The 20,513-nt window shown below is 40.9% G+C and overlaps 1 protein-coding gene across 12 annotated transcripts in view; it reads right to left on the bottom strand.

The window, feature by feature from the left end:
- The window catches only part of aifm1 (apoptosis inducing factor mitochondrion associated 1), a 51,345-nt gene extending 32,077 nt beyond the window's left edge, over positions 1-19,268 (bottom strand). For 2 of the 12 annotated variants that reach the window (XM_084320089.1, XM_084320095.1), the window contains exons 1-8: positions 18,996-19,268; positions 12,983-13,113; positions 8,856-8,976; positions 8,650-8,673; positions 6,676-7,551; positions 4,536-4,604; positions 4,364-4,444; positions 2,805-2,876 (exon numbers count right to left, since the gene is read on the bottom strand). In XM_084320089.1, the coding sequence (XP_084176215.1) occupies positions 2,805-2,876; positions 4,364-4,444; positions 4,536-4,604; positions 6,676-7,551; positions 8,650-8,673; positions 8,856-8,976; positions 12,983-13,113; positions 18,996-19,089 (1,468 nt within the window). In that variant the 5' untranslated portion in view covers positions 19,090-19,268. The remainder of the gene's footprint in view (positions 1-2,804; positions 2,877-4,363; positions 4,445-4,535; positions 4,605-6,675; positions 7,552-8,649; positions 8,674-8,855; positions 8,977-12,982; positions 13,114-18,995) is intronic. The other 10 variants (XM_084320094.1, XM_084320096.1, XM_084320093.1 and 7 more) reach the window with 9 other exon arrangements.
- Positions 19,269-20,513: the final 1,245 nt, after the last annotated feature.

Here is a 20,513-nt window from a genome sequence, read left to right as displayed (position 1 = left end):
TTGGATGATACGAAATTGGGATGGGAGAAAATATAGAAAATGGGAGAAGTGGATTAAAAAAAAAAGCTATACTCGGCGAGGCGCCTCGGTATTTTAAACTCTGTGTCGGTCAATTATTTTGCGACAATGACCTCGTAGCTATACATTATCCTTTATTATACAATGGCATGCAAATTTCTTGATTCTGATTGGCTGAAACACTTCTTTCAGACGTTATTTCTCATATCACACTCCACGTGATCCCAGAACCCGCCCACAACCGAATAACCTTTTTTTTTCCTAATCACTCCGCCGTTCGTGTTTTTATGAATGAAACCAAGATGGCGGACAATAATCTTCATGAATGGATGTATTGATATCGTCATAACGACTCATTAAAAACGATAAAGTCACATGGAATGTGTTAGTTGCTAATACAATGTTGGATTATGTAATTGGTTGGTCATGACTCATTGTGAAACTAAATATAAATCGCTGGAAGTGTGTTGTTAGATGGCATTCATTGTAGAACCTCCCTCTCCTGTTAATACAATTTTCAATCAATCAATCAATCAATCAAATAACAACCGCTAACTTCACTGTTAGATGGCATGCTTTGTAGCAACCTATGTATAGATGTAGCACTGTATCTGTATGTCATATATGTTATGATGATGCATTGAAAATGGGGGACCCTGATGTAAACAAGACAAAAGTCTTTCTCTGGTCTGCATCCCCTTAAAGGGGAACTATTTTACTATTTCTTTCACTATTTGGGCACTTTTACACAATTCCTGTGAGTCTATGGAACACCTCTGTAATATATATATATATTTTTATTCATTGTTTTGTATTTCTAATCAAGTCCTCAAAAACAGCATTTTTCTACCTCAAGATTTCGAGCTGTTTTGAGCCTGGGCTCCTAAACCACTGAGCACCGTCGTGTTCACCTGAACATTAACATGCAGCAGTGACTATATGACATCACATATAGGCACATTTTCAAACGACTCAGTTCAGTGAGGGTGAATATTGTGAGAGGAGAATTGGAAGAATGCGCCAATATGAGAATTTTGAGACATAGATCATATTAATATAAGTTCACATAGCTAGGAAACAATGCTAAACACTCAAAAAGGCCATTTATAAGATAGTTCCCCTTTAACAATTGTGTGTATTGAGCTGTACTGTATTGTACCCATTCTGCAATCTGTTAATACAATTTTCAATAAATCAATCAAATAACAACCGGTAACTTCACTGTTAGATGGCATGCTTTGTAGCAACCTGCCTCTGCAAAAGGACACAGTCGCACGAAGCGATTTCACTGGATGTCCCGGACACAATGGAAGTATGGATATATTCGTAACGAATAATTAAAAAATATATATACCGTTAACACTTTGAGTGCCAACGACGAGAAATCCCGTTTTTAATCGTTTTTTTTTTATTAGCGATTTCCATTCATTTTTCATCAATCTAGCCTCACGTTACCATTGAGCTCGAACAGGGAAAATACCACCCCCTATCGTCTCTCCGGATTGTATTGCACCCATTGGATTGGACTGAATGAAATGGATGGGAAAAAAAGACTCCGGAATCCACATTTGACTTATCAGGCATGTAACCGGAGACGATCCCATTCATTGCCCACCCTCAGAACAGCGTGGAATATGAGTTTCCAGTACCCAGCGTTGGATCAATAAACGCGATCGATATTTGGAATGGCGAACAGGAATTGGAATAATCTTTTTGGAGAACATCTGATCTGAGGTAAGGAATCAATTTTACCAGTCTTGGGGTAATCAGAGTTTTTTATCACCTATATCTCAGCGTGTCCCATATGTGTGTGTGCGTGTGTGTGTGATTGATTGAAAACATTATTAACAGATTGCAGAATGGGTACAGTACAGCTCAGTACAGTGCTGATCAGGAAATGGATAATCGATTTTTCAGCCCGCTTCTCTAGCGTGCATAAGTACACATATACTATCGATAATCTAGCGTTTATTTGAAAACTATTCATAAATAGGCCGAGAAATGACAACGTGTTTTGTGTATTCCACTAAAGAGCGATTCCTGCAGAATCTCTTTTTTTCTGAGAGTTTCAAAAAATGAGCATTTTTCAAAATGGTATAAAACGGAAATGTACCGATTAAAAAACAATCCGTTTCGACAATGTTGACTGCAAACAAGTCATTGATAAGCGACGGGCATTAGACACATAGCCATAATTTAAGATATAGTTTATGCGTTCGCAAATGTGCTCGCCCTCCCATTGACTACAGCGCTGGCACTCAAGCGCTAAATCGTGCACCCCCTGCTGGCACTCAAAGTGTTAACTGGAATATGTTAGTTGTTCACACAATGTTGAATTATGCAATTGGTTTTGTTAGATGGCATGCTTTGAAGCACCGCACCTCCCAGCTGCTTCTAGACACGGAGGCAACTTTTTTTTTAAATTTTTTTACCTACTTTTCTGGTGATGGTTTTGTGAATAAATCTCCATTATGCTTCAATTACTGTGTGTTTATTGTATAGCAATAAGGTTGGATGAATTCGGCCATTGTATAAAAGTATTACACCACTTGAAGTTGTGTGTTATAGAAATTAGATCACGCCTATGGGGGTCTAACGACCCTCAGCTACGCCTCGGGCCTAACAACCACCCATAGGTGTGATCTAATTTCTATAACACACTCCGTCGCGTGATGTAATGCTTAATTGATCTAACCCAAGTATTAACAAATAAAGAAAAAAAAAGGAAACCCTCAAATGTGATAAATATTAAATAGGTGTCTCCATGCATCGGTTGGAGTGCTTACCACTCTCCACAACAGGAGCAGAAGGTTCCTCTACGGGTTCCAAGGCGGGAGGCTCCGATTGTACCACTGGTTCTGTTAGCATAGTGGCAACATTAAAGGGGATATATTATGCATCTTTTCAACTATTTTATACAACTTCATCTGTGGAACAGGTTTGTTAATTTTTGTGTGTGCAAAGAAACAAAAGAAAGTGCCTAACGTGCCTGACTCAGAATTGTTTTAGTCTAATCGGATTCAGCAGGTCAATATGACAATTCAACAATTTGTTTTAGATAAATATATATAATAAAAAGTTAAATGTTCCTCTACTTCTTTCTCTCCTTTGTGTGAAGTTATATCTACTCTACTACAAGAAGTGAAAGTGAAACTTAAGCTGCTCTGTACTGCAAAGTCACTTTAAGTTTAGAACGTTGTCTAAACATATTAAACTTTTTTTTTATTAATGTGGCCACCGATATGCGAAAAAAGAACTAAATGGGTTTCATATTTATATATATATCCTTTTTTTTATAACAAATAAATAAAAGACTGCTCGACTCAAAGAATCTTAGTCGACTGAGGGGTCTCGTTGACTTTCAGGGGGCAGCCCTATCTGCCGGTAACTATATTATTTATTTTCCAGCATTGTTCTTCCCTTGTATTGAACATGACATTTGATTGGTGTAACACACGCCAAATCTTTTATTAATTACTTCCATCCCTGGCTACTGCCTGCACCGAAGAGTAAAGAAAATGCACAAACTTGATAGCTGGCTCCAAAAAGCACAGCTAATTGATTAATTAAATATAATGTATTGTTCGTGTCCCCCTTGTCCCATCACAAACGCCAATAATGTTGAACAGCTTGTTGAGGCTTTTTAATCTTTAAGACTTCAAACCCTGGCCAAATTGGAAGGAGTACCTACAGTATGTAATTATCCATAATATGTAAATGGTAAATGGCTGCTTTTTTATATAGCGCTTTTATCCAAAGCGCTTTACAATTTGTTACTCACATTTTACCCATTCACTCACACATTCACACACCGATGGCGGAGGCAACCATGCAAGGTGCCAACCTGCTCATCGGGAGCAATTAGAGGTTAAATGTCTTGCTCAAGGACACATCGACACGCTGCCCGGGAGGAGCGGGAATCGAATTAAATTACAGCTGCCATTACTGCTGTTTTGGACTTTAATATGGCTTGTTGTAACCAAGACATGGTTAGTCCATTTGTCTTTTTTTTGTTGTCAATTTCTTCCATTCTGAATCATTTCATGAAAGATGTTAAGCTCATCTCTGGTAAGTACTAGCTTTAAAGAGGTCCTCTTACATGATTGTGTTTGGTAAACACTATTTTACAGATCAGTCGATAAAATCAACTTAAAATCGGTTAGTTTATAAAGTCCTAAGACTATTAGTTGGCCAAGAGTGACTAAAGAGTTTCTTTAGTGAAGAACAACCCTCCGTCCTTGTTGGAGGATCTGCTGCTGCCAGATCCGCTGGTTTAATTCCATTGGGAAGAAAAATGCTCCATTATGGACCGAAAGCATCCTCTCTTCCAGGTGCCAGGTCTTACCCTCTTCAGCTACTATTGCAGAAGGTTGCTCTGGAGGTTCTTCGGGTTCTTCAGCAGCTGCTTCTGCCACGGGTTCAGCTGCTGTTGAGGCAATCCATAGCCTTATGAGATTCAACCCAACTCCTCTCTACAACCCTATAGGATCATCCGGGTCCACGTGATCGTTCCTTACCTATCTCAGAGTCTGGTGCGGCGGACGGCTCGACTGCTTCAATGGGAGGGACTTCTTCAGGTGATGCTTCTGCACATCGATTAAACTCTTTTAAATAACCAATTCATCAAACCGACAGACCTGCTCAGTGGCACTTCTTATTAAAAAAGGAAAATATGTTCTCCCTCTACTCTTATCAAGCTCTCATTCTGTTCATTTACATACACATTAATATTCTGATAGCGTGTCAATTATTTGGGATATTCAAAGTATTCCATCTATGAGTTGGCGCAAGTGCCATATCGTGTTTGCAGTAGCCAGGTTTAGCTCATACTAACTTGACTATGAGTAAACTGCGTTTCCCTGGCAATATTAGCAATATTTTGTTGCATCATATACATAGGAGTATTTGTAATTGGGTTAAGAAGATGCAGATCACAAATAAGACCTTAACCAAGATGAATAGATAGTATCCAGCCATTAATGTGCATGTTCACCAAAGAGCCTCCTATATGACGACTGTTTTCATTTGGGGGGGGGGGTTATTGAATAAAACCTGTAATAGAGGCCTTGCACGGAATGTTTGTGTAGTTCTCATTCTTACAACATCATGGCTGCCTGTAAACCATTGGTAATTAAAATACGTAATTTCTGTGCAGTGGTAGAGTAGGTAAAGGTAAACCATTGGAAAAGCATGATATTACTGTTCCACTGTGACTCATTTACAAGATCCAGCGATTATTACATTACAAGATCCACACCAAATTACTACATTTCTGTTGATATTTCCCATATATCAGCACATAGCAACCGTTGTTTTGGACATGGCAACTATTATTTCTTACAAAATGGAGGGAAAATGTACATTTTAAATTTAAGTCCGTGCAATGCCTCTTTTTTTTACAAATTCAACTTTTACACACCGTTATTAAAAAGAACACTGATAGGAAAGAAATCCAGGACTAAGTTTGAATGTATTACTTATCAGACAAAATAAGAGTGTAGGGTTTCCATTTGCAATAATTGACATATGCCAACACATTGCAGACAGAGACTCAAGAGAGAACTGTGAAGACTGCACCTGAGAAAAATGGAAACATCCACCCAAAATATCCTCATAGTTTGTGTACAAGTACATTTCATTCAGGCAAAGAACCATACAAATCAGTTCATAACTTTATGTTTCAGTGTCGTGAATAAAGATGACCCAGTTGTGTACTCTTCACACTCCAGAGTGATTTAAATGTACCATATAAATCATAGTATGTTCTATAAAACTTAAAAACGTATTTGTATGGTTCTGCTCCCAACCACAACAAGCCAGTCGAGTCCTTGCAAGTTTATCACAGTGCGAGACACATCTGGTCAGGTCACCCTCTCTGTGATGACGATGTGACCCCAGGGTGATGCCTCAGTGCATTATGCTCAATTATTAAACACATGTTTGCATGTATATATATATATATATATATATATATATATATATATATATAGCCAGCTGTTGCTATGAAAATCACTTACAAGTAGTAAGAATCTAAATCTAAACGGTGTGAACCCGCTGCCTAACTTGTTGGTACAACAGACATTTTACTAAACATGTTGTTGGTTGACAACAACCAGGCCACCAGCTTGTTGAAGAGGAGTAAAGTGGAGAGGTAGTGACATCATGCCAGAAGAAACATGCTGAGTGGAAGTAAGCAGCCTCTGAATGAGATCTGACAGAGCAGTGCTTCCAAATAGTCTGAATGTTTGCAACCCCAGGGTCAGGGACCAATAAAGAAGACCTGTACTTTTGTTCTTGGGGACCAGCAGCAAGCAATGGGTCTGCCACCTTCAGAAGCTGCTTACGTGGAAAATACAGGCTAACATTATGATGTCAGATGACCGGTTCGGTATCGCTCAGTGACATCTCCAAGACCAGAGTTTTAGAGACACTCTGAGGAAATCTAGGATGCCAAAGGTAGTGTTACAGTAACTTACAGACAGGAGGATGAATGGAAAGAGGAACCCATGCCACATGCAACAGTCATAGACCAGTAGGGGCTGAGAAAAACCTCCTCAGCCTTTCAACATAGACAATAATAGACATGTGGAGGGGTGAATGACTTTGGCATGTACCAACATGTGAGGAGAAAATATAGCTATATAATCCATATATAACCTGAAGATAGTTCCGCTGTTTCACTGGCAGCTGTTGCCTCAGGTGCAAGAGTTGTTTCACTGGAAGCTGTTGCCTCAGGTGCAAGAGTTGTTTCACTGGGGGCGGGTGCCTCAGGAACAACAGCTATTTCACTGGGGGCTGGAGCCTCAGGAACAACAGCTATTTCACTCGGGGCTGGAGCCTCAGGGTCAAGGGCTATTTCACTGGGGGCTGTTGCCTCAGTGACGAGGGCTATTTCACTCGGGGCTGGAGCCTCAGGGTCAAGGGCTATTTCACTGGGGGCTGGAGCCTCAGGGTCAAGGGCTATTTCACTGGGGGCTGTTGCCTCAGTGACAAGGGCTATTTCACTGGGGGCTGGAGCCTCAGGGTCAAGGGCTATTTCACTGGGGGCTGGAGCCTCAAGGTCAAGGGCTATTTCACTGGGGGCTGTTGCCTCAGGGTCAAGAGCTATTTCACTGGGGGCTGGGGCCTCAGGAACAAGGACTATTTCACTGGGGGCTGGAGCCTCAAGGTCAAGGGCTATTTCACTGGGGGCTGTTGCCTCAGGGTCAAGGGCTATTGCACTGGGGACTGTTGCCTCAGGAACAAGGGCTATTTCACTGGGGGCTGTTGCCTCAGGGTCAAGGGCTATTTCACTGGGGGCTGTTGCCTCAGGAACAAGGGCTATTTCACTGGGGGCTGTTGCCTCAGGAACAAGGGCTATTTCACTGGGGGCTGGAGCCTCAAGGTCAAGGGCTATTTCACTGGGGGCTGTTGCCTCAGGGTCAAGGGCTATTTCACTGGGGGCCGGTGCAAGTGCTGGAGGGCTCATCTCCTCAGCTGAAAGCGCTGCTTCGCTCTCAAATGCTAAGGGTTCAGAGCCCTGCTCAAGGGTCTCTTTGTAATGACAAATAACAAAAAGGATTGTTAAAGGTGCTAAAGTCAAGTCATTTGTTAAAGGTGCTATAGATAACATTTTATGTAGACAATTCTTTTTAGAATACATTCACAGAGCTTTTTAGAAAGGTGCGGAATAAAAGGATTGCTTTCGCCCCCCAAAAATATTTTGATTAATTCATTTATAATTGTAAAGGTTTTGGCGGGTCCAAATAAATGTTGTTATTTACATGTTATGTGCATGTTGCATGAGTGTATCCCCTCCCTATACAGTACTTCCTAATTCCCTATGTGGAATGTACCTAATTGAATAAGCGTAAAGTTTAACCTAAAATGTGTTTCTGAGTGACAAGTATAAATTGGTTTGACATTTTGATCTGAACTTAGTTCGCTGGTACAGCGTACGATAATTACAATAATTATCGTACCCTATGTAAGCACACTGATGCTGGTGCTCTAATGCAACATCTAGTAGCTCAATGTTATCTGTAGCACATTTAATGGTTACTGGCCTTCCATCTAGTAAGTGGCCATGGACTGTAACTAAATAACCAGCCTCAGATTATCAATATCAACAAAGGGGAAACACAAACAAACACAACAACACAAACAAATCGAGCAGGTAAAAACTATACTCATATTAACACACATTAGACATTAGGAACCCACGTCATAGCATCATGTAATGTTCAAATGGATCTTTTGCCTAAGCAATTAAAAACCAGGTGAGACTGTAAACCAGTGTGCAAACATCAGCAATATTTTGTCATCAGTGCTGCTGCATCATGGCAGACATAAGGGCATTCTCGGTCAAATCATGGTACATCATCAACCATTTGTTTTATGATAAATGAGGATGATTTGGGCCAATTGCCCTTATGACTCCTATTCATAATTTAGCATTAGCAGTTGCTAGATTTTGCTGATGTTTGTTTGGTTATTACCAGAGAACCAACCCGTATATTGCAATTTCGACTGATTCCGAGGAGTTTTTCCATTATCGATATATTAATCACAGTGTGGCCAATAAATATTCTATTCGGATTCATTATTATTATTTATCAGCTTCAGTTAAAAACTGTTTAACATTTAACTCACCTTTTGTTTCTGTGGCTTTTACATCTAAAATACAAATTAAATTTGTTGACATTAAAACTCTGGAAGCTTGGGATTTAATTGTAGCCAAATATAATTTACAGAATTGTGTACACAGCATTCTCACAGCAAATTAACTTGAAGCCTTAGTGGCAAGGAAAATATGACTGATATAAGTGGTTCATCTAAGAGATTAAAGTGGTCCCTACCAGGCTCGTCTGGTTGGATATATGCGTCTGGTTGTTCTGTGGCTGCTTTATTTGGTCTCGATTCAAGTTCTGCAATCCGGTCATTATACCTTTTTTTGTCCCCGACGACGGTGCGATATGCCTGTAAAAACATACAACCTCCTTTATTTACCGCTGAACAATTAATAATGTTACCAACATTGATTGTCTAATTGGACATTCATTGTGCAAAATAATATTGAGTTCTCACTGGATTGAGAATGTATCGACAAACGGGTTGAGAGGGACAAAAACATGAGTTACTAGACTGAATGAAGTCCATAGCTATTAATCATTAATTGAACATTCAACAAAAGGTTTCAGCAGTTTTACTTCCATCTAAGCAAGGTAATCTACAAGTAAGCTAGTGACCACTGCTGTCCCAGCCATCGGCTGTCAATACCACCATTCCTTCCAGGTGTCAGGCTCCTCATTCACTTCTATTTGTTGTGGTTACCTACTAGTCTAAATATCATACTTCTAAATGATAAACAAACTACTGCTGTGCAGATTTCAATAAACATACAATTCTGAGTCAAAGGTACATGTTTGTTTTGGCATTTGATGTGTATTTACAGATGTATTACCTTTGAAAGATTCAAGCAGATCCATTTCTCCTATGCAGAGAGTTGGACGATGTTCCACTTGCATTCCACGGTCAAACATCTCTGCCCAAAGAGGATATAAACTAACCTGTGCTACCTACACAATAATACTAACCTGTGCTACTTGCATAATAATACTAACCTGTGCTAGTACCTACACCAGGGGTAGGCAACCCTAGGCACGCGTGCCTGCATAGACACGCGGGGGCATTTTCATAGGCACAGGGGGCATCATTCAAAAAATGTTTTTGCTTTGAAATATTATAGTGAAATATTTTGCACTGTTGTCGCATTTATCTTGTTGAAATCCTCCCACAGGTTCTTTTTACTACCACATATTTAATTGAGACCCTTTATTGGTTTATTATTTCAATTTAGCTGGAAATACATTGCTACATCATTCAGTAACATTTGCAGAGCCTTATAACAAAAACATTATGTCACCATTGTGACCAGTGGGATTAATCAACACATTTTATTATTTATTTTTCTATTTCATTGAACATTGGACATGTTAAAAGCAATTTTTTTACTCAAAATGTGAGTATTACCAAGTCAACTTGTGTTCTTAAAACAATTACAAGTTTTATTAGGTTGAAATAATGTGGTTGTGTACTTATTTTTCGGTTAAGTTATTATGGATTGAAAACTGAAAACCTTAATGCACAGTAACTGAACTCAATATTTTTAAGTTCTGGTAACTTATTATTATTATTTTTTTTACAGTGTAGTCCTGCGATCAATCAAAACTTAATTACACGATATACCTCACATTCACCCTCCATTCACATCCTGGTGTTCTCCATTAGGCCTGTAGGTGGAGCTATGACAGCACACGTACAGTACACACACCGATGGTGTGTGATGTGTCCAAAAATGAATGGGCAAATGTGAGTGAAATGGTCGCACTGTATGCAGCTGTTTGTCTGCATTGCACCCCCCCCCCCCCCCCCCCCGCCCAACTCAGATTTAGGGTTGATACAACCATCATAATATTGTTAATAATAACAATAATGATGTAATAATGTAAAAAGACCTGATAAGAAAAAAAAATACGATGCATGGAATATTGTTGAGGCACACTAGTTACAACTATATTTCAAACAGGCATTCCATGTCAAAAAGGTTGCTGACCCCTGACCTACACAATACTAAAAAAAAAAGTATTAAAAAGTAACATTATATTATTGTTCCCCCCATATTCTTTTGTCTCTTTCATAAATAATAACACACAGCATCTGTGCAGCCTTGTTTATTCATGGGAATGACAATGAACGCAGGTATGGTTTCCTTACACAGAAAATATAGTCTTACTTTTCTGATAACTACATCACATAATTTATAAATGGTAAGACAAGCTTAAATGTTGGTGATAATTTGTGTATACATTCAATTCAAAGTTAGACACATTTTCTTTCAAACTATTTTGGTCGTGGATGTCCGGATTTGGTATAGATTTTGTCTTTCTTAGGCAGAGCTGTTTCGCAGGCTGTGACATACAGGCTGGGAGACAGATCTTCATAGGAGTGTGAGTTTCTGATACAATAAGGAAAACTCACCTTTAGTGGTAATGAAATAGAGTAACATAGGTAGTAGTACTAGTTAGTAGTCCAGAAGTAGTATTTCCCCAGAAATTCATATTCAAAAAAATCCCGAGATCCACAGCCTGAAGTCTTATGTAGTACATGTCCAAATTTCATAAAGATCCGTTCAGAAATGAGTGATGGGAGTGATTTTGGTAAACTGTGTACAAAAGAAAAGCACTGTTTTCTCATAGACTTCAATTCATTCTGCGTTTTTTCTCTTCCTCAAGTTTCAAGTTTCAAGTTTCTTTAATAGTTGTCATACAGAAGTACAGAATACTTTTGTACAAAATGCTTCTTACTGTTGCGCTCCAGAGACTGTGCATGACAAGATAAGTATGAAATAAAAACATAGTAAAATTTAGAAGTAAAAAAAAGAGGTCAGTGTTCAGTTTAGACATATGTACAATGTTCGTAGACGTAGTTACCATACAATATACAATACTGTGCAGTGTACTAATTTACAATACTATACTATATAGTGCAAGGCACAAATGGACGAGGTACAGTTTAGGTACAATTCACAGTAGGTGTACGAGTTGTAGTGCAAATCCTTTATCAATAAATATAAAGTGTAAGTGTGTTTGTGTGATCTAAAGTGTGGAGAGTGGGTGCTGCAGTGTGTTGTTTGTTTGAGTGAGTGTGTGCGTGTGGGTGTGTGTGCTGTGTGCATTTGATGGTTGTTGCATAGTGATTATTGTTCGTTTAGCGATTTTTTCTCGTTTAGCAGCCTGATGGCCTGGGGATAGAAGCTCCTTCTGAGTCTTTCTGTGCTCGCCTTAAGACTCCGGTATCGCTTGCCTGACGGCAGCAGTTCAAAGAGGCAGTTGTTCGGGTGGCTCGAGTCCTTAATAATTCTCTTAGCCTTCCCCTTGCACCGCTTGTTGTAAATGTTCTGGAGGGTGGGAAGCCCCCCTCTAATTGTGCGTTCGGCTGAACGTGTCACTCTTTGTAGTCTGCTACGGTCTTGTGCAGTGCTATTCCCAAACCAGGAGGTGATGTTGCCGGTCAGGATGCTCTCTATTGTACATGAGTAGAAGTTCCTAAGGATCTTCTGACTGACTTGGAACTTCCTTAGGCGCCTGAGGAAGTAGAGGCGTTGTCGTGCCTTCTTCACAACACTGTCAATGTGTGTGGTCCATGTCAAGTCCTCGGATATGTGGGCTCCGAGGTACTTGAAACTGTTCACTCTCTCAACCGGTGCCCCGTCGATGCTGAGGGGGCTGTAGTCCTTGACCCCCGACCTCCTGAAGTCCACAATCATCTCTTTTGTTTTGCTGACGTTGTTGCTGACGTTGTTGCTGACGTTGTTTTCCTGTTTTCGCTCGTATCTTTTCACCTAGGTCCCTGATTCGTACATCCCCAGCTGGGGTTTCATTGGAAAGCCACACTCATTGGCTACAACCCTGTCCAATCATTTTCGAGATCGCCAAATGATTGACGGAACTAGAGCCCCATGAGTCGGGAGTAGTATTTGCGCAATACCGTGTACCTTGCGCAAGCCTCAAATATCGGCATGCAACTCCAGAACCGCTGAACGGATTTTGTCACCTGAAAGGGCTATCGACAGGCAACAAATGGGGCTTTAATACGAAATATATATTGTATTACAAAATATGCACACCTGAGCCACTAGTGGTCGCCAAAGTGCCGGTGGGCAAATCGTCCTCAAGAGGGCCCACATGTGGGCCCTTGCAAGGTAAGAGAGCCTGATACCTGGGAGGAATGGTGGTGTTGACAGTGGACAACAGGGACAGCAGTGGTCGCTAGCTTACTTGTAGATTACTTTAGATAAGACTGGTGATTTTAGTGAAGTTCTACCTACGTGAAATATCCCTTTAAATTCCAGATGCTTATGAGATATTAGGTAGGTCATTACCCACTGTTGACAACAAATAGGGACAGTAGTTTATTTACTTACATATATTCCCCCACCAACGCAGGCTGCTCCCACCAGGAGGACATACATCCGGTTGTCTGCTCCAGACCCTGCTGGCCCAGTGGACATGTGGACCAGCGGAACAGAAACTGGTCTTCTGACATGGTTCAACCCTGTAACCATATTAGACGACAGACGTTCATTACATAAACCCACACAACAGTACAAAAAGGCGATGATGGGAATCTAATAAGCCTATGGTTGCAACTTGCAAAGATTTGCCTTTCCATGGCAGTGATGGCTTATGTGTATCGATACACAATGGCCAGAGTTCTGATATTTTAGAATATTTCATGGCTTTTTATGAAAGACGACATAACAATCTCAAATAATGTTCTTAAATATAGAAGGGTTGACTTGACTGCTTGAAGTCTCAAAGGCCTTGAATTTCATCCAAGGACATTGAATTTCTTACTTACCCTAAACAATGGTATAGGGGCACAGTGCAACTATGACAACACGCCAGCATCACCATGTGTTTCACATTTATACACATTTCTTTTTTTTAAAGAAAGAAAGTAACACGTTTTGGTTTTACAGTGAAAGCTTGGGGCCAGCTTAGAAACAGACTATTATGCGATTGCTCAGTCCTCTGTTGTGTCCTTTGTGTTTGCTATTTTATTGAAATTATGCTTTTAAGTTGAGGAAATTACAGCAAATGGCTCTTTATTGCACATTTCCACCCCGTAATTGCCAATCAGCACCATCTTGTTTGAAAAGCCTTCATATAGAAGGGTTGACTGACTGCTTGAAAGTCTCAAAAGGCCTTGAATTTCACCAAAGAAGGCCATTGAATTTCCTACTTTCTCGTAAATAGAAATCTAATTGATGACATTTTATTTCCAGAGGGGATAGAAGAAGTTATTATTTCAGATTATTTTGTTTAAAATGTTTACATATTCTACTTGAATATTTTGATGTTTTAGTAATATAGACTAGTAGTTCTACAATATCTACAATATTTGAGGGGATTTTACATGAGTATAACAAGATTTTGGCATGATATCACACTTCAATATTATTATGCAGTTCAATGCGATGAACAGCAAATGGATTGGATTATCCATCATGTGATTTTGCATAAGTGAACAGAACAGATATTGTGACATCGATATTGAAAAATAGAAAGGCTAGATTATTATCGGGATATGAATTTTTCATATCTCCCAGCCCAACAGACAATACATAAGTATCTTGTTATATCCCTGTATCCTGACACTATTTGTATTAGGGCTGCAACGATTAGTCGACATAATCGACGACGTCGATTATAAAAAATCATCGACGAGGAATTGTTGCGTCGATTGGTCATAAAAAATAAATAAAAAATATTATAATTTTTTTTTTTTTTTGCACTAGCTATCTTTGTGAAAGTGGCTTCTCAGCTCTGGTCCAGCCAGCTGAAGACTTCTTAGCTTAACATAACAGACCGACAGTAAGTTTGGGGGAACTAATGGGATAACTTGGTCCTGACAAGAGTCTCAAAGCAACTCTGAGGTCATGCTAAATGTCCAATCTGTTCCTCTGCTCTGTCTTCAGCTGGACCAGAGCTGAGAAGCCACTTTCACAAAGATAGGTAGTGCAAAAAATATATATAAAAATAAAAAATAAAATATATATATATATATATTTTTTTTTATATAATTGTTTTTCGATTAGTCGACTACCGGTAATCGAAAAAATAATCGACAGATTAGTCGACTACCAAAATAGTCATTAGTTGCAGCCCTTAGTTGCAGGGGTCAACAATATATGCTATTAATTCTCTACTTGTTAAAACATTGATATTTATGGCTGCTCACCATGGGTGCCCGAGCTTTCAGCTGCTCGGCTCCCAGACTCTGGAACTCCCTGCCCCCACATGTCCGACAGTCTGACTCCCTATCATTCAAATCACAACTGAAAACCCATCTGTTTAAACGTGCATATTCACTATAACCTGTGTCACTCACTGTTCCATACCCCCTGCTGTTTGTTTGTTTTGTTATTTTAACTTCACTGTTTTATACTTCCTGTTTGTTTTTTGTTTTTGTTTTTTGATCCACTTTTTCTCCCAAGCCGGCTGCAATGTGGACTAAGGCTACGTTTAGACGAGCGTTTTGGGATGGAAGTCTGAACAGAAACCGCAAAAGTCGTCTTGCGGTTGCACTTTTAATTTTGCGTTTAGACGAGCGTTTTGGGGTGGATTCTCCGTGCAGACGACGCTGTAACGACGGAGCCCCGCTGTCACACGATTGGCGCATATGTCACATGACGTGCTGTGAAGACCCGCCCTACTCTGCCTCTGATTCGCAGACTGTGGATGGGGAATGTGATTGGACCAAAGCAGAGTCACTCACAGACAGTGGGTCCACTCACGCCGCGGGACAGATTCTTGTGTATTTAACCCTTTCACTGCCACACGACAGCCGGTTGTGTGATAGTAAAGGGTTAACCTTCTGTCGTGTGGCAGTGAAAGGGTTAAAAGTACTGCCAATGTAGCCTTCAGGTGATCTCCGTTGATATAGTCAGACATACTTGCTTTGTTTACGTCTCGGCTACTGGCGCATACCTGCTACCTGTGACGTAAGCAGTACGCGCGACCAGAGCCGTGACAACCCTTTCGTCATCGTTTTAACAGATTTATACGGTTCGACAGTTTAGACGAGAGCGCAAAGCTTTTGCGTTTCTAGGAATTCCACCCTGGAAGGTAGTCTCACTTTTTTGCGGTTTCACCCCGTAAAAACGCCGTTTCCGTATAAACGAACGGCACATCCGGAAAAAAAAATGTGCGGATTCACCTGCTAGCGTTTCCGTCTAAACGGGGCCTAAGTCATACATAGCACGAGTCCCCTCCGATACTCGAGGTAACAGCAGTCACATCTTTTCACCTGCGCGGCGCGATCTTTCAGCGTCAGGGGTCTGCGCTTTGGAGGGGCGCCGCCCCCATCGCTTCCTAATTCTACTGCGCAGGCGCACCAACCGACCTGTAGGAGTCGCTGTCCACAACGCCCGATCCCCACCCATCAGTTTCCCACCCCCTAATACTGCCAATGTGTATTAGTACGGACGACCAGCTAAACTGAAAGCAATGTGGAGCGCTGGAATCGAACAGGCGAACCCAGCGTCTCCAGTATTCGTGGTGAGCGCCTTGCCCACTGCACCACGTAGCCGCCTGTTTGTTTTGTTTTTAACCTAGACTTTTAATAGCCTTGCTGTGTTTTTTTTTATGATCTGTAAGATGACCTTGGGTGTCCTGAAAGGCGCCACCAAATAAAATGTATTATTACTACATGTAAATATGCTAATTAGCCTACTGTTATATTTACATTATACAACAGGTAGGTCCGACCACGCATTGAGATTGGTCGAAAGCGTTCTAAACTTAGTGTATCCGAGTATATTCATGATACATTCACGGTTACCGTTAAATCAACATGAATATACCACTGTGCTGCTGGCTTTAGAATGATGTAGAAAGTTTCAACTGCCATTCATCAAATGGAAGCTGTCAACATGACCTACTCCGTGGACAACATTACGTTTGATTTAACGTACCCGTTAACTATAAACGAGTGGATAGATATAGAGGACAGGCCTACATCTAACGATATTCTTAAAAAATTTTAGGCAACCAACTTGTGTTTAGCGTTTCTCTGATTGGCCCATGTGACCACGGCAGCGCGAGAGAGCTGCAGCGCGGAAATAGGCTGTCTATTGCCTCGCGCTGCAGGCCTGCAGCGCGGAAATAGGCTGTCTATTGCCATTCTCTAAGACAAACTCTAACCTTAACCAGCTCCTTAACAGCACCTAAACTTAACCCTTCTAACCTTAAGCAACTCCGAAACAATGCCTAACCTTAACCAACTCCGAAACAATGCCTAAACTTAACCGGCGAAAGAATGCAAGTTAAAAAATATTGCCATTCTCTAAGACAAACTCTAACCTTAACCAGATCCTTAACAGCGCCTAAACTTAACCCTTCTAACCTTAAGCAACTCCGAAACAATGCCTAACCTTAACCAACTCCGAAACAATGCTTAAAGTTATGCCTAAACTTAACGGCGAAAGAATGCGAATGCGAACTTGCCAGGAACGGGCCGTAGGATCCACAGCAATGCAGCGCTGCCAATTGAGCTAGTTCTGGATAGTAAAAAAGGGGGGTTTACTGCTACATAATGCTGCCGAGACCGAGCTCCGCGGCAGAGCGGAGCGCCGCGGGGGCGTGGCTAGACGCAAGTTGGGCGTGGTTAGACACAAGTTGGTTGCCTTTAATATTTAGGCCTCCCTCCCGGAACTGTCCAAGGTGCCACTGATGACTTTTTACGACTTTCGCTTACATTAGACTAATACCATTGTGTTCCCAAGCTTGTTGATAGCCTACTCCATTTGAACCTTGCACTACCTTTGCTGCAAAACAAAAGCGTAAATAACCCTGTAGTTTAAAAAGTGCATCGAGCAGTAATGTTGCTGAATCATCCAGAATGTAGAGGTACAACTGCACTACCCTGTGGAATTGTGGCAGGTGGTATGACCACATCATCACTGCACATATGCCTCTCCATTGGAGTATTTTTGCAATGAGATTCATTTACAACTCTGCTGATCATGTTAAGTCTGTCCAATTGTCTGTAAAAAAAAAAAAAAAACGCTAACACCAGTGACCAGTGTAGGGCAGAGTGACGTGGGGTCAATTGCATTGTGGAGGGCTGGGGGAGCCTATAATGCACATTTGAACCTGTCTCTAAAATTTGCATAATTAAAATTAAGCAATAATACACTCTGAAGTCAGTGGAATGTCATGAATATTGCCACGGCTGTGATGACGCCACTCGAGCTTCACTCTCGTGGCTGCGGGCGGCAATATTCATGACATCCCACCGCTTCTCGTGTATTATTGCTTAATTATGCAATATGTAACCCGGCAGCAAACACACCTGCGTATATACACGCAGCGGAGGCATGACCCTGCCCAGTCAAATCATTTCAGCAAGCAGCACCCATGGGCACACGGAGCAGTGCAACAGACAAAGCAAGACACACAGCCAGTATGAAATATAACTACTCTCTATTCCCACACGCACCTAGACAATAGGGGTTATATTTATTGTGAAGCTGACAAAACACTGTTACCATCATTGTGCAGAGTTAGGCTAGAAAATTAGCTATCTCATGATATTACAACAATCATAAACAAAAGGGTCTATTGGGAACACCCCAATACTACTACTACTACTAATAATAATCCAATAGGAAAACAACAGTGGTTCAGCTCCTATGATAAACCAATAGGAAAAATATTTCAGTTGCAAAACACTGCCAATGGAGAGGCAGCATATGTGCAGTGATGATGTGGTCATACCAACTGCCACACAATTCCACAGGGTAGTGCAGTTATGTTTGTACCTCTATATCTCTGGATGATTCAGCAAATTACTGATCTGTGCACTTTTTAAACTACAGGGTTATTTAGGCTTTTGGTTTGCAGCTAATGTAGTGCAAGGTTACTGCGGTAATACACTTCAACTGCACATCATTGGTGCATCATTGTACAGCTCTGTTTTTGAAAAAGGCTTACACTAACCTAACCTGCATTTGCTGTTGCATAGGTACTGCGAAATATATTGCAAGGATACTAGTCTAATTACGCACATTTACACTCCAGTGTCCTGCAGTAGAACCTGACATGGACATAGCTGTACAGCTGGTAATTGTTTAAGGACACGTGCCTTAGTTACAGTACCATTACCAGGCTAACGCATTACATAATGACCTGTGCAAAGACAGCAACGACGTTGAACTTGCACTTGTGTGTCTTACTTGTTAAGAAAGCTAACCTAGCTACTACTAACGACAGCCAGTTGTACTAACCATTGTAGATAGCTAACACAACTGACGGTAGGCTAGCTATTTGTTCGAGACACGTAGGGGTTACACAACATTTGCTAGCAGTAACGCTAGCTAACTAATGTTATTTATGTCACCGAGCAAAACAAGAAGACAGCAAGTCACTTGCCTGTTCTCTTCACATTATTTGACCGGCACACTGTTGATGAGGCTCTGGTAGCAAGAGGTGCAAGCTTCCTCCATACGGTCTTACATGTCAGCATTGTGGCTCTGCTAGGCTATAATGTTAGCCAGCTAACTAGCTTACTTGTTGTAACGTTATAGTAGGTTAACGGTAACTAGTTTAACCTAACGTTTAGTCCGCCAAACCAGTCCAATAACCCTCAAAGCGGGCTAGCAGAGCAACAAGCACCAGGCTTCAAGGCCAGAGACAGGTCATACCATTCAAAGGAGACATGGGTAAAGTTAGGAAGTCGCTTTTCTTCTTTTTAGATTGACTGCAGACTGAATGCGTGTAACGTGTATGCTGCCCTCTACAGGATACAGTGTACCATGTACCCTTTTATATTATGATTATATTTTTTTTATTTTTTTTTTCATTCTTTGACAATGATACAAAACAAAATAGTATACAAGAAGACAAACCATATATACGTATAAAATAAGAGAACAAAACAAAGCAAGTATATATATATATACACAGGATATATATAGACAAGATAAGACAAAAAAAAACAATAATGATTTGCACAGTTTCTGGATCTTCTGTCCATTGTTTGCTTTGAATGTGTGTCTGTGATGTGGATACTGTGTGTGTCTGTGATGTGGATGCTGTGTGTGTCTGTGATGTGGATACTGTGTGTGTCTGTGATGTGGATGCTGTGTGTGTCTGTGATGTGGATGCTGTCTGTGATGTGGATACTGTGTGTGTCTGTGATGTGGATGCTGTGTGTGTCTGTGATGTGGATACTGTGTGTGTCTGATGTGGATACTGTGTGTCTGTGATGTGGATACTGTGTGTGTCTGATGTGGATACTGTGTGTCTGTGATGTGGATACTGTGTGTGTCTGATGTGGATACTGTGTGTCTGTGATGTGGATACTGTGTGTGTCTGATGTGGATACTGTGTGTCTGTGATGTGGATACTGTGTGTGTCTGATGTGGATACTGTGTGTGTCTGTGATGTGGATGCTGTGTGTGTCTGTGATGTGGATACTGTGTGTGTCTGATGTGGATACTGTGTGTCTGTGATGTGGATACTGTGTGTCTGTGATGTGGATGCTGTGTGTGTCTGTGATGTGGATACTGTGTGTGTCTGATGTGGATACTGTGTGTCTGTGATGTGGATACTGTGTGTGTCTGATGTGGATACTGTGTGTCTGTGATGTGGATACTGTGTGTGTCTGATGTGGATACTGTGTGTCTGTGATGTGGATACTGTGTGTGTCATGTCTGATGTGGATACTGTGTGTCTGATGTGGATACTGTGTGTCTGTGATGTGGATACTGTGTGTGTCTGTGATGTGGATACTGTGTGTGGATACTGTGTGTGTCTGTGATGTGGATACTGTGTGTGTCTGTGATGTGGATACTGTGTGTGTCTGTGATGTGGACTGGCCATCGGGAGCACCGGGAGTTTTCCCGGTGGCCTGGCCTGCACAGATACAAAAAAAAGATTATTATAATT

The sequence above is a fragment of the Notolepis coatsorum genome, assembly GCF_963971535.1.
Source record: "Notolepis coatsorum genome assembly, chromosome: 8".
NCBI lineage: Eukaryota > Metazoa > Chordata > Actinopteri > Aulopiformes > Paralepididae > Notolepis > Notolepis coatsorum.
The sequence above is the reverse complement of the archived record's forward strand: the minus strand, read 5'-3'. Positions and strand labels throughout refer to the sequence as shown.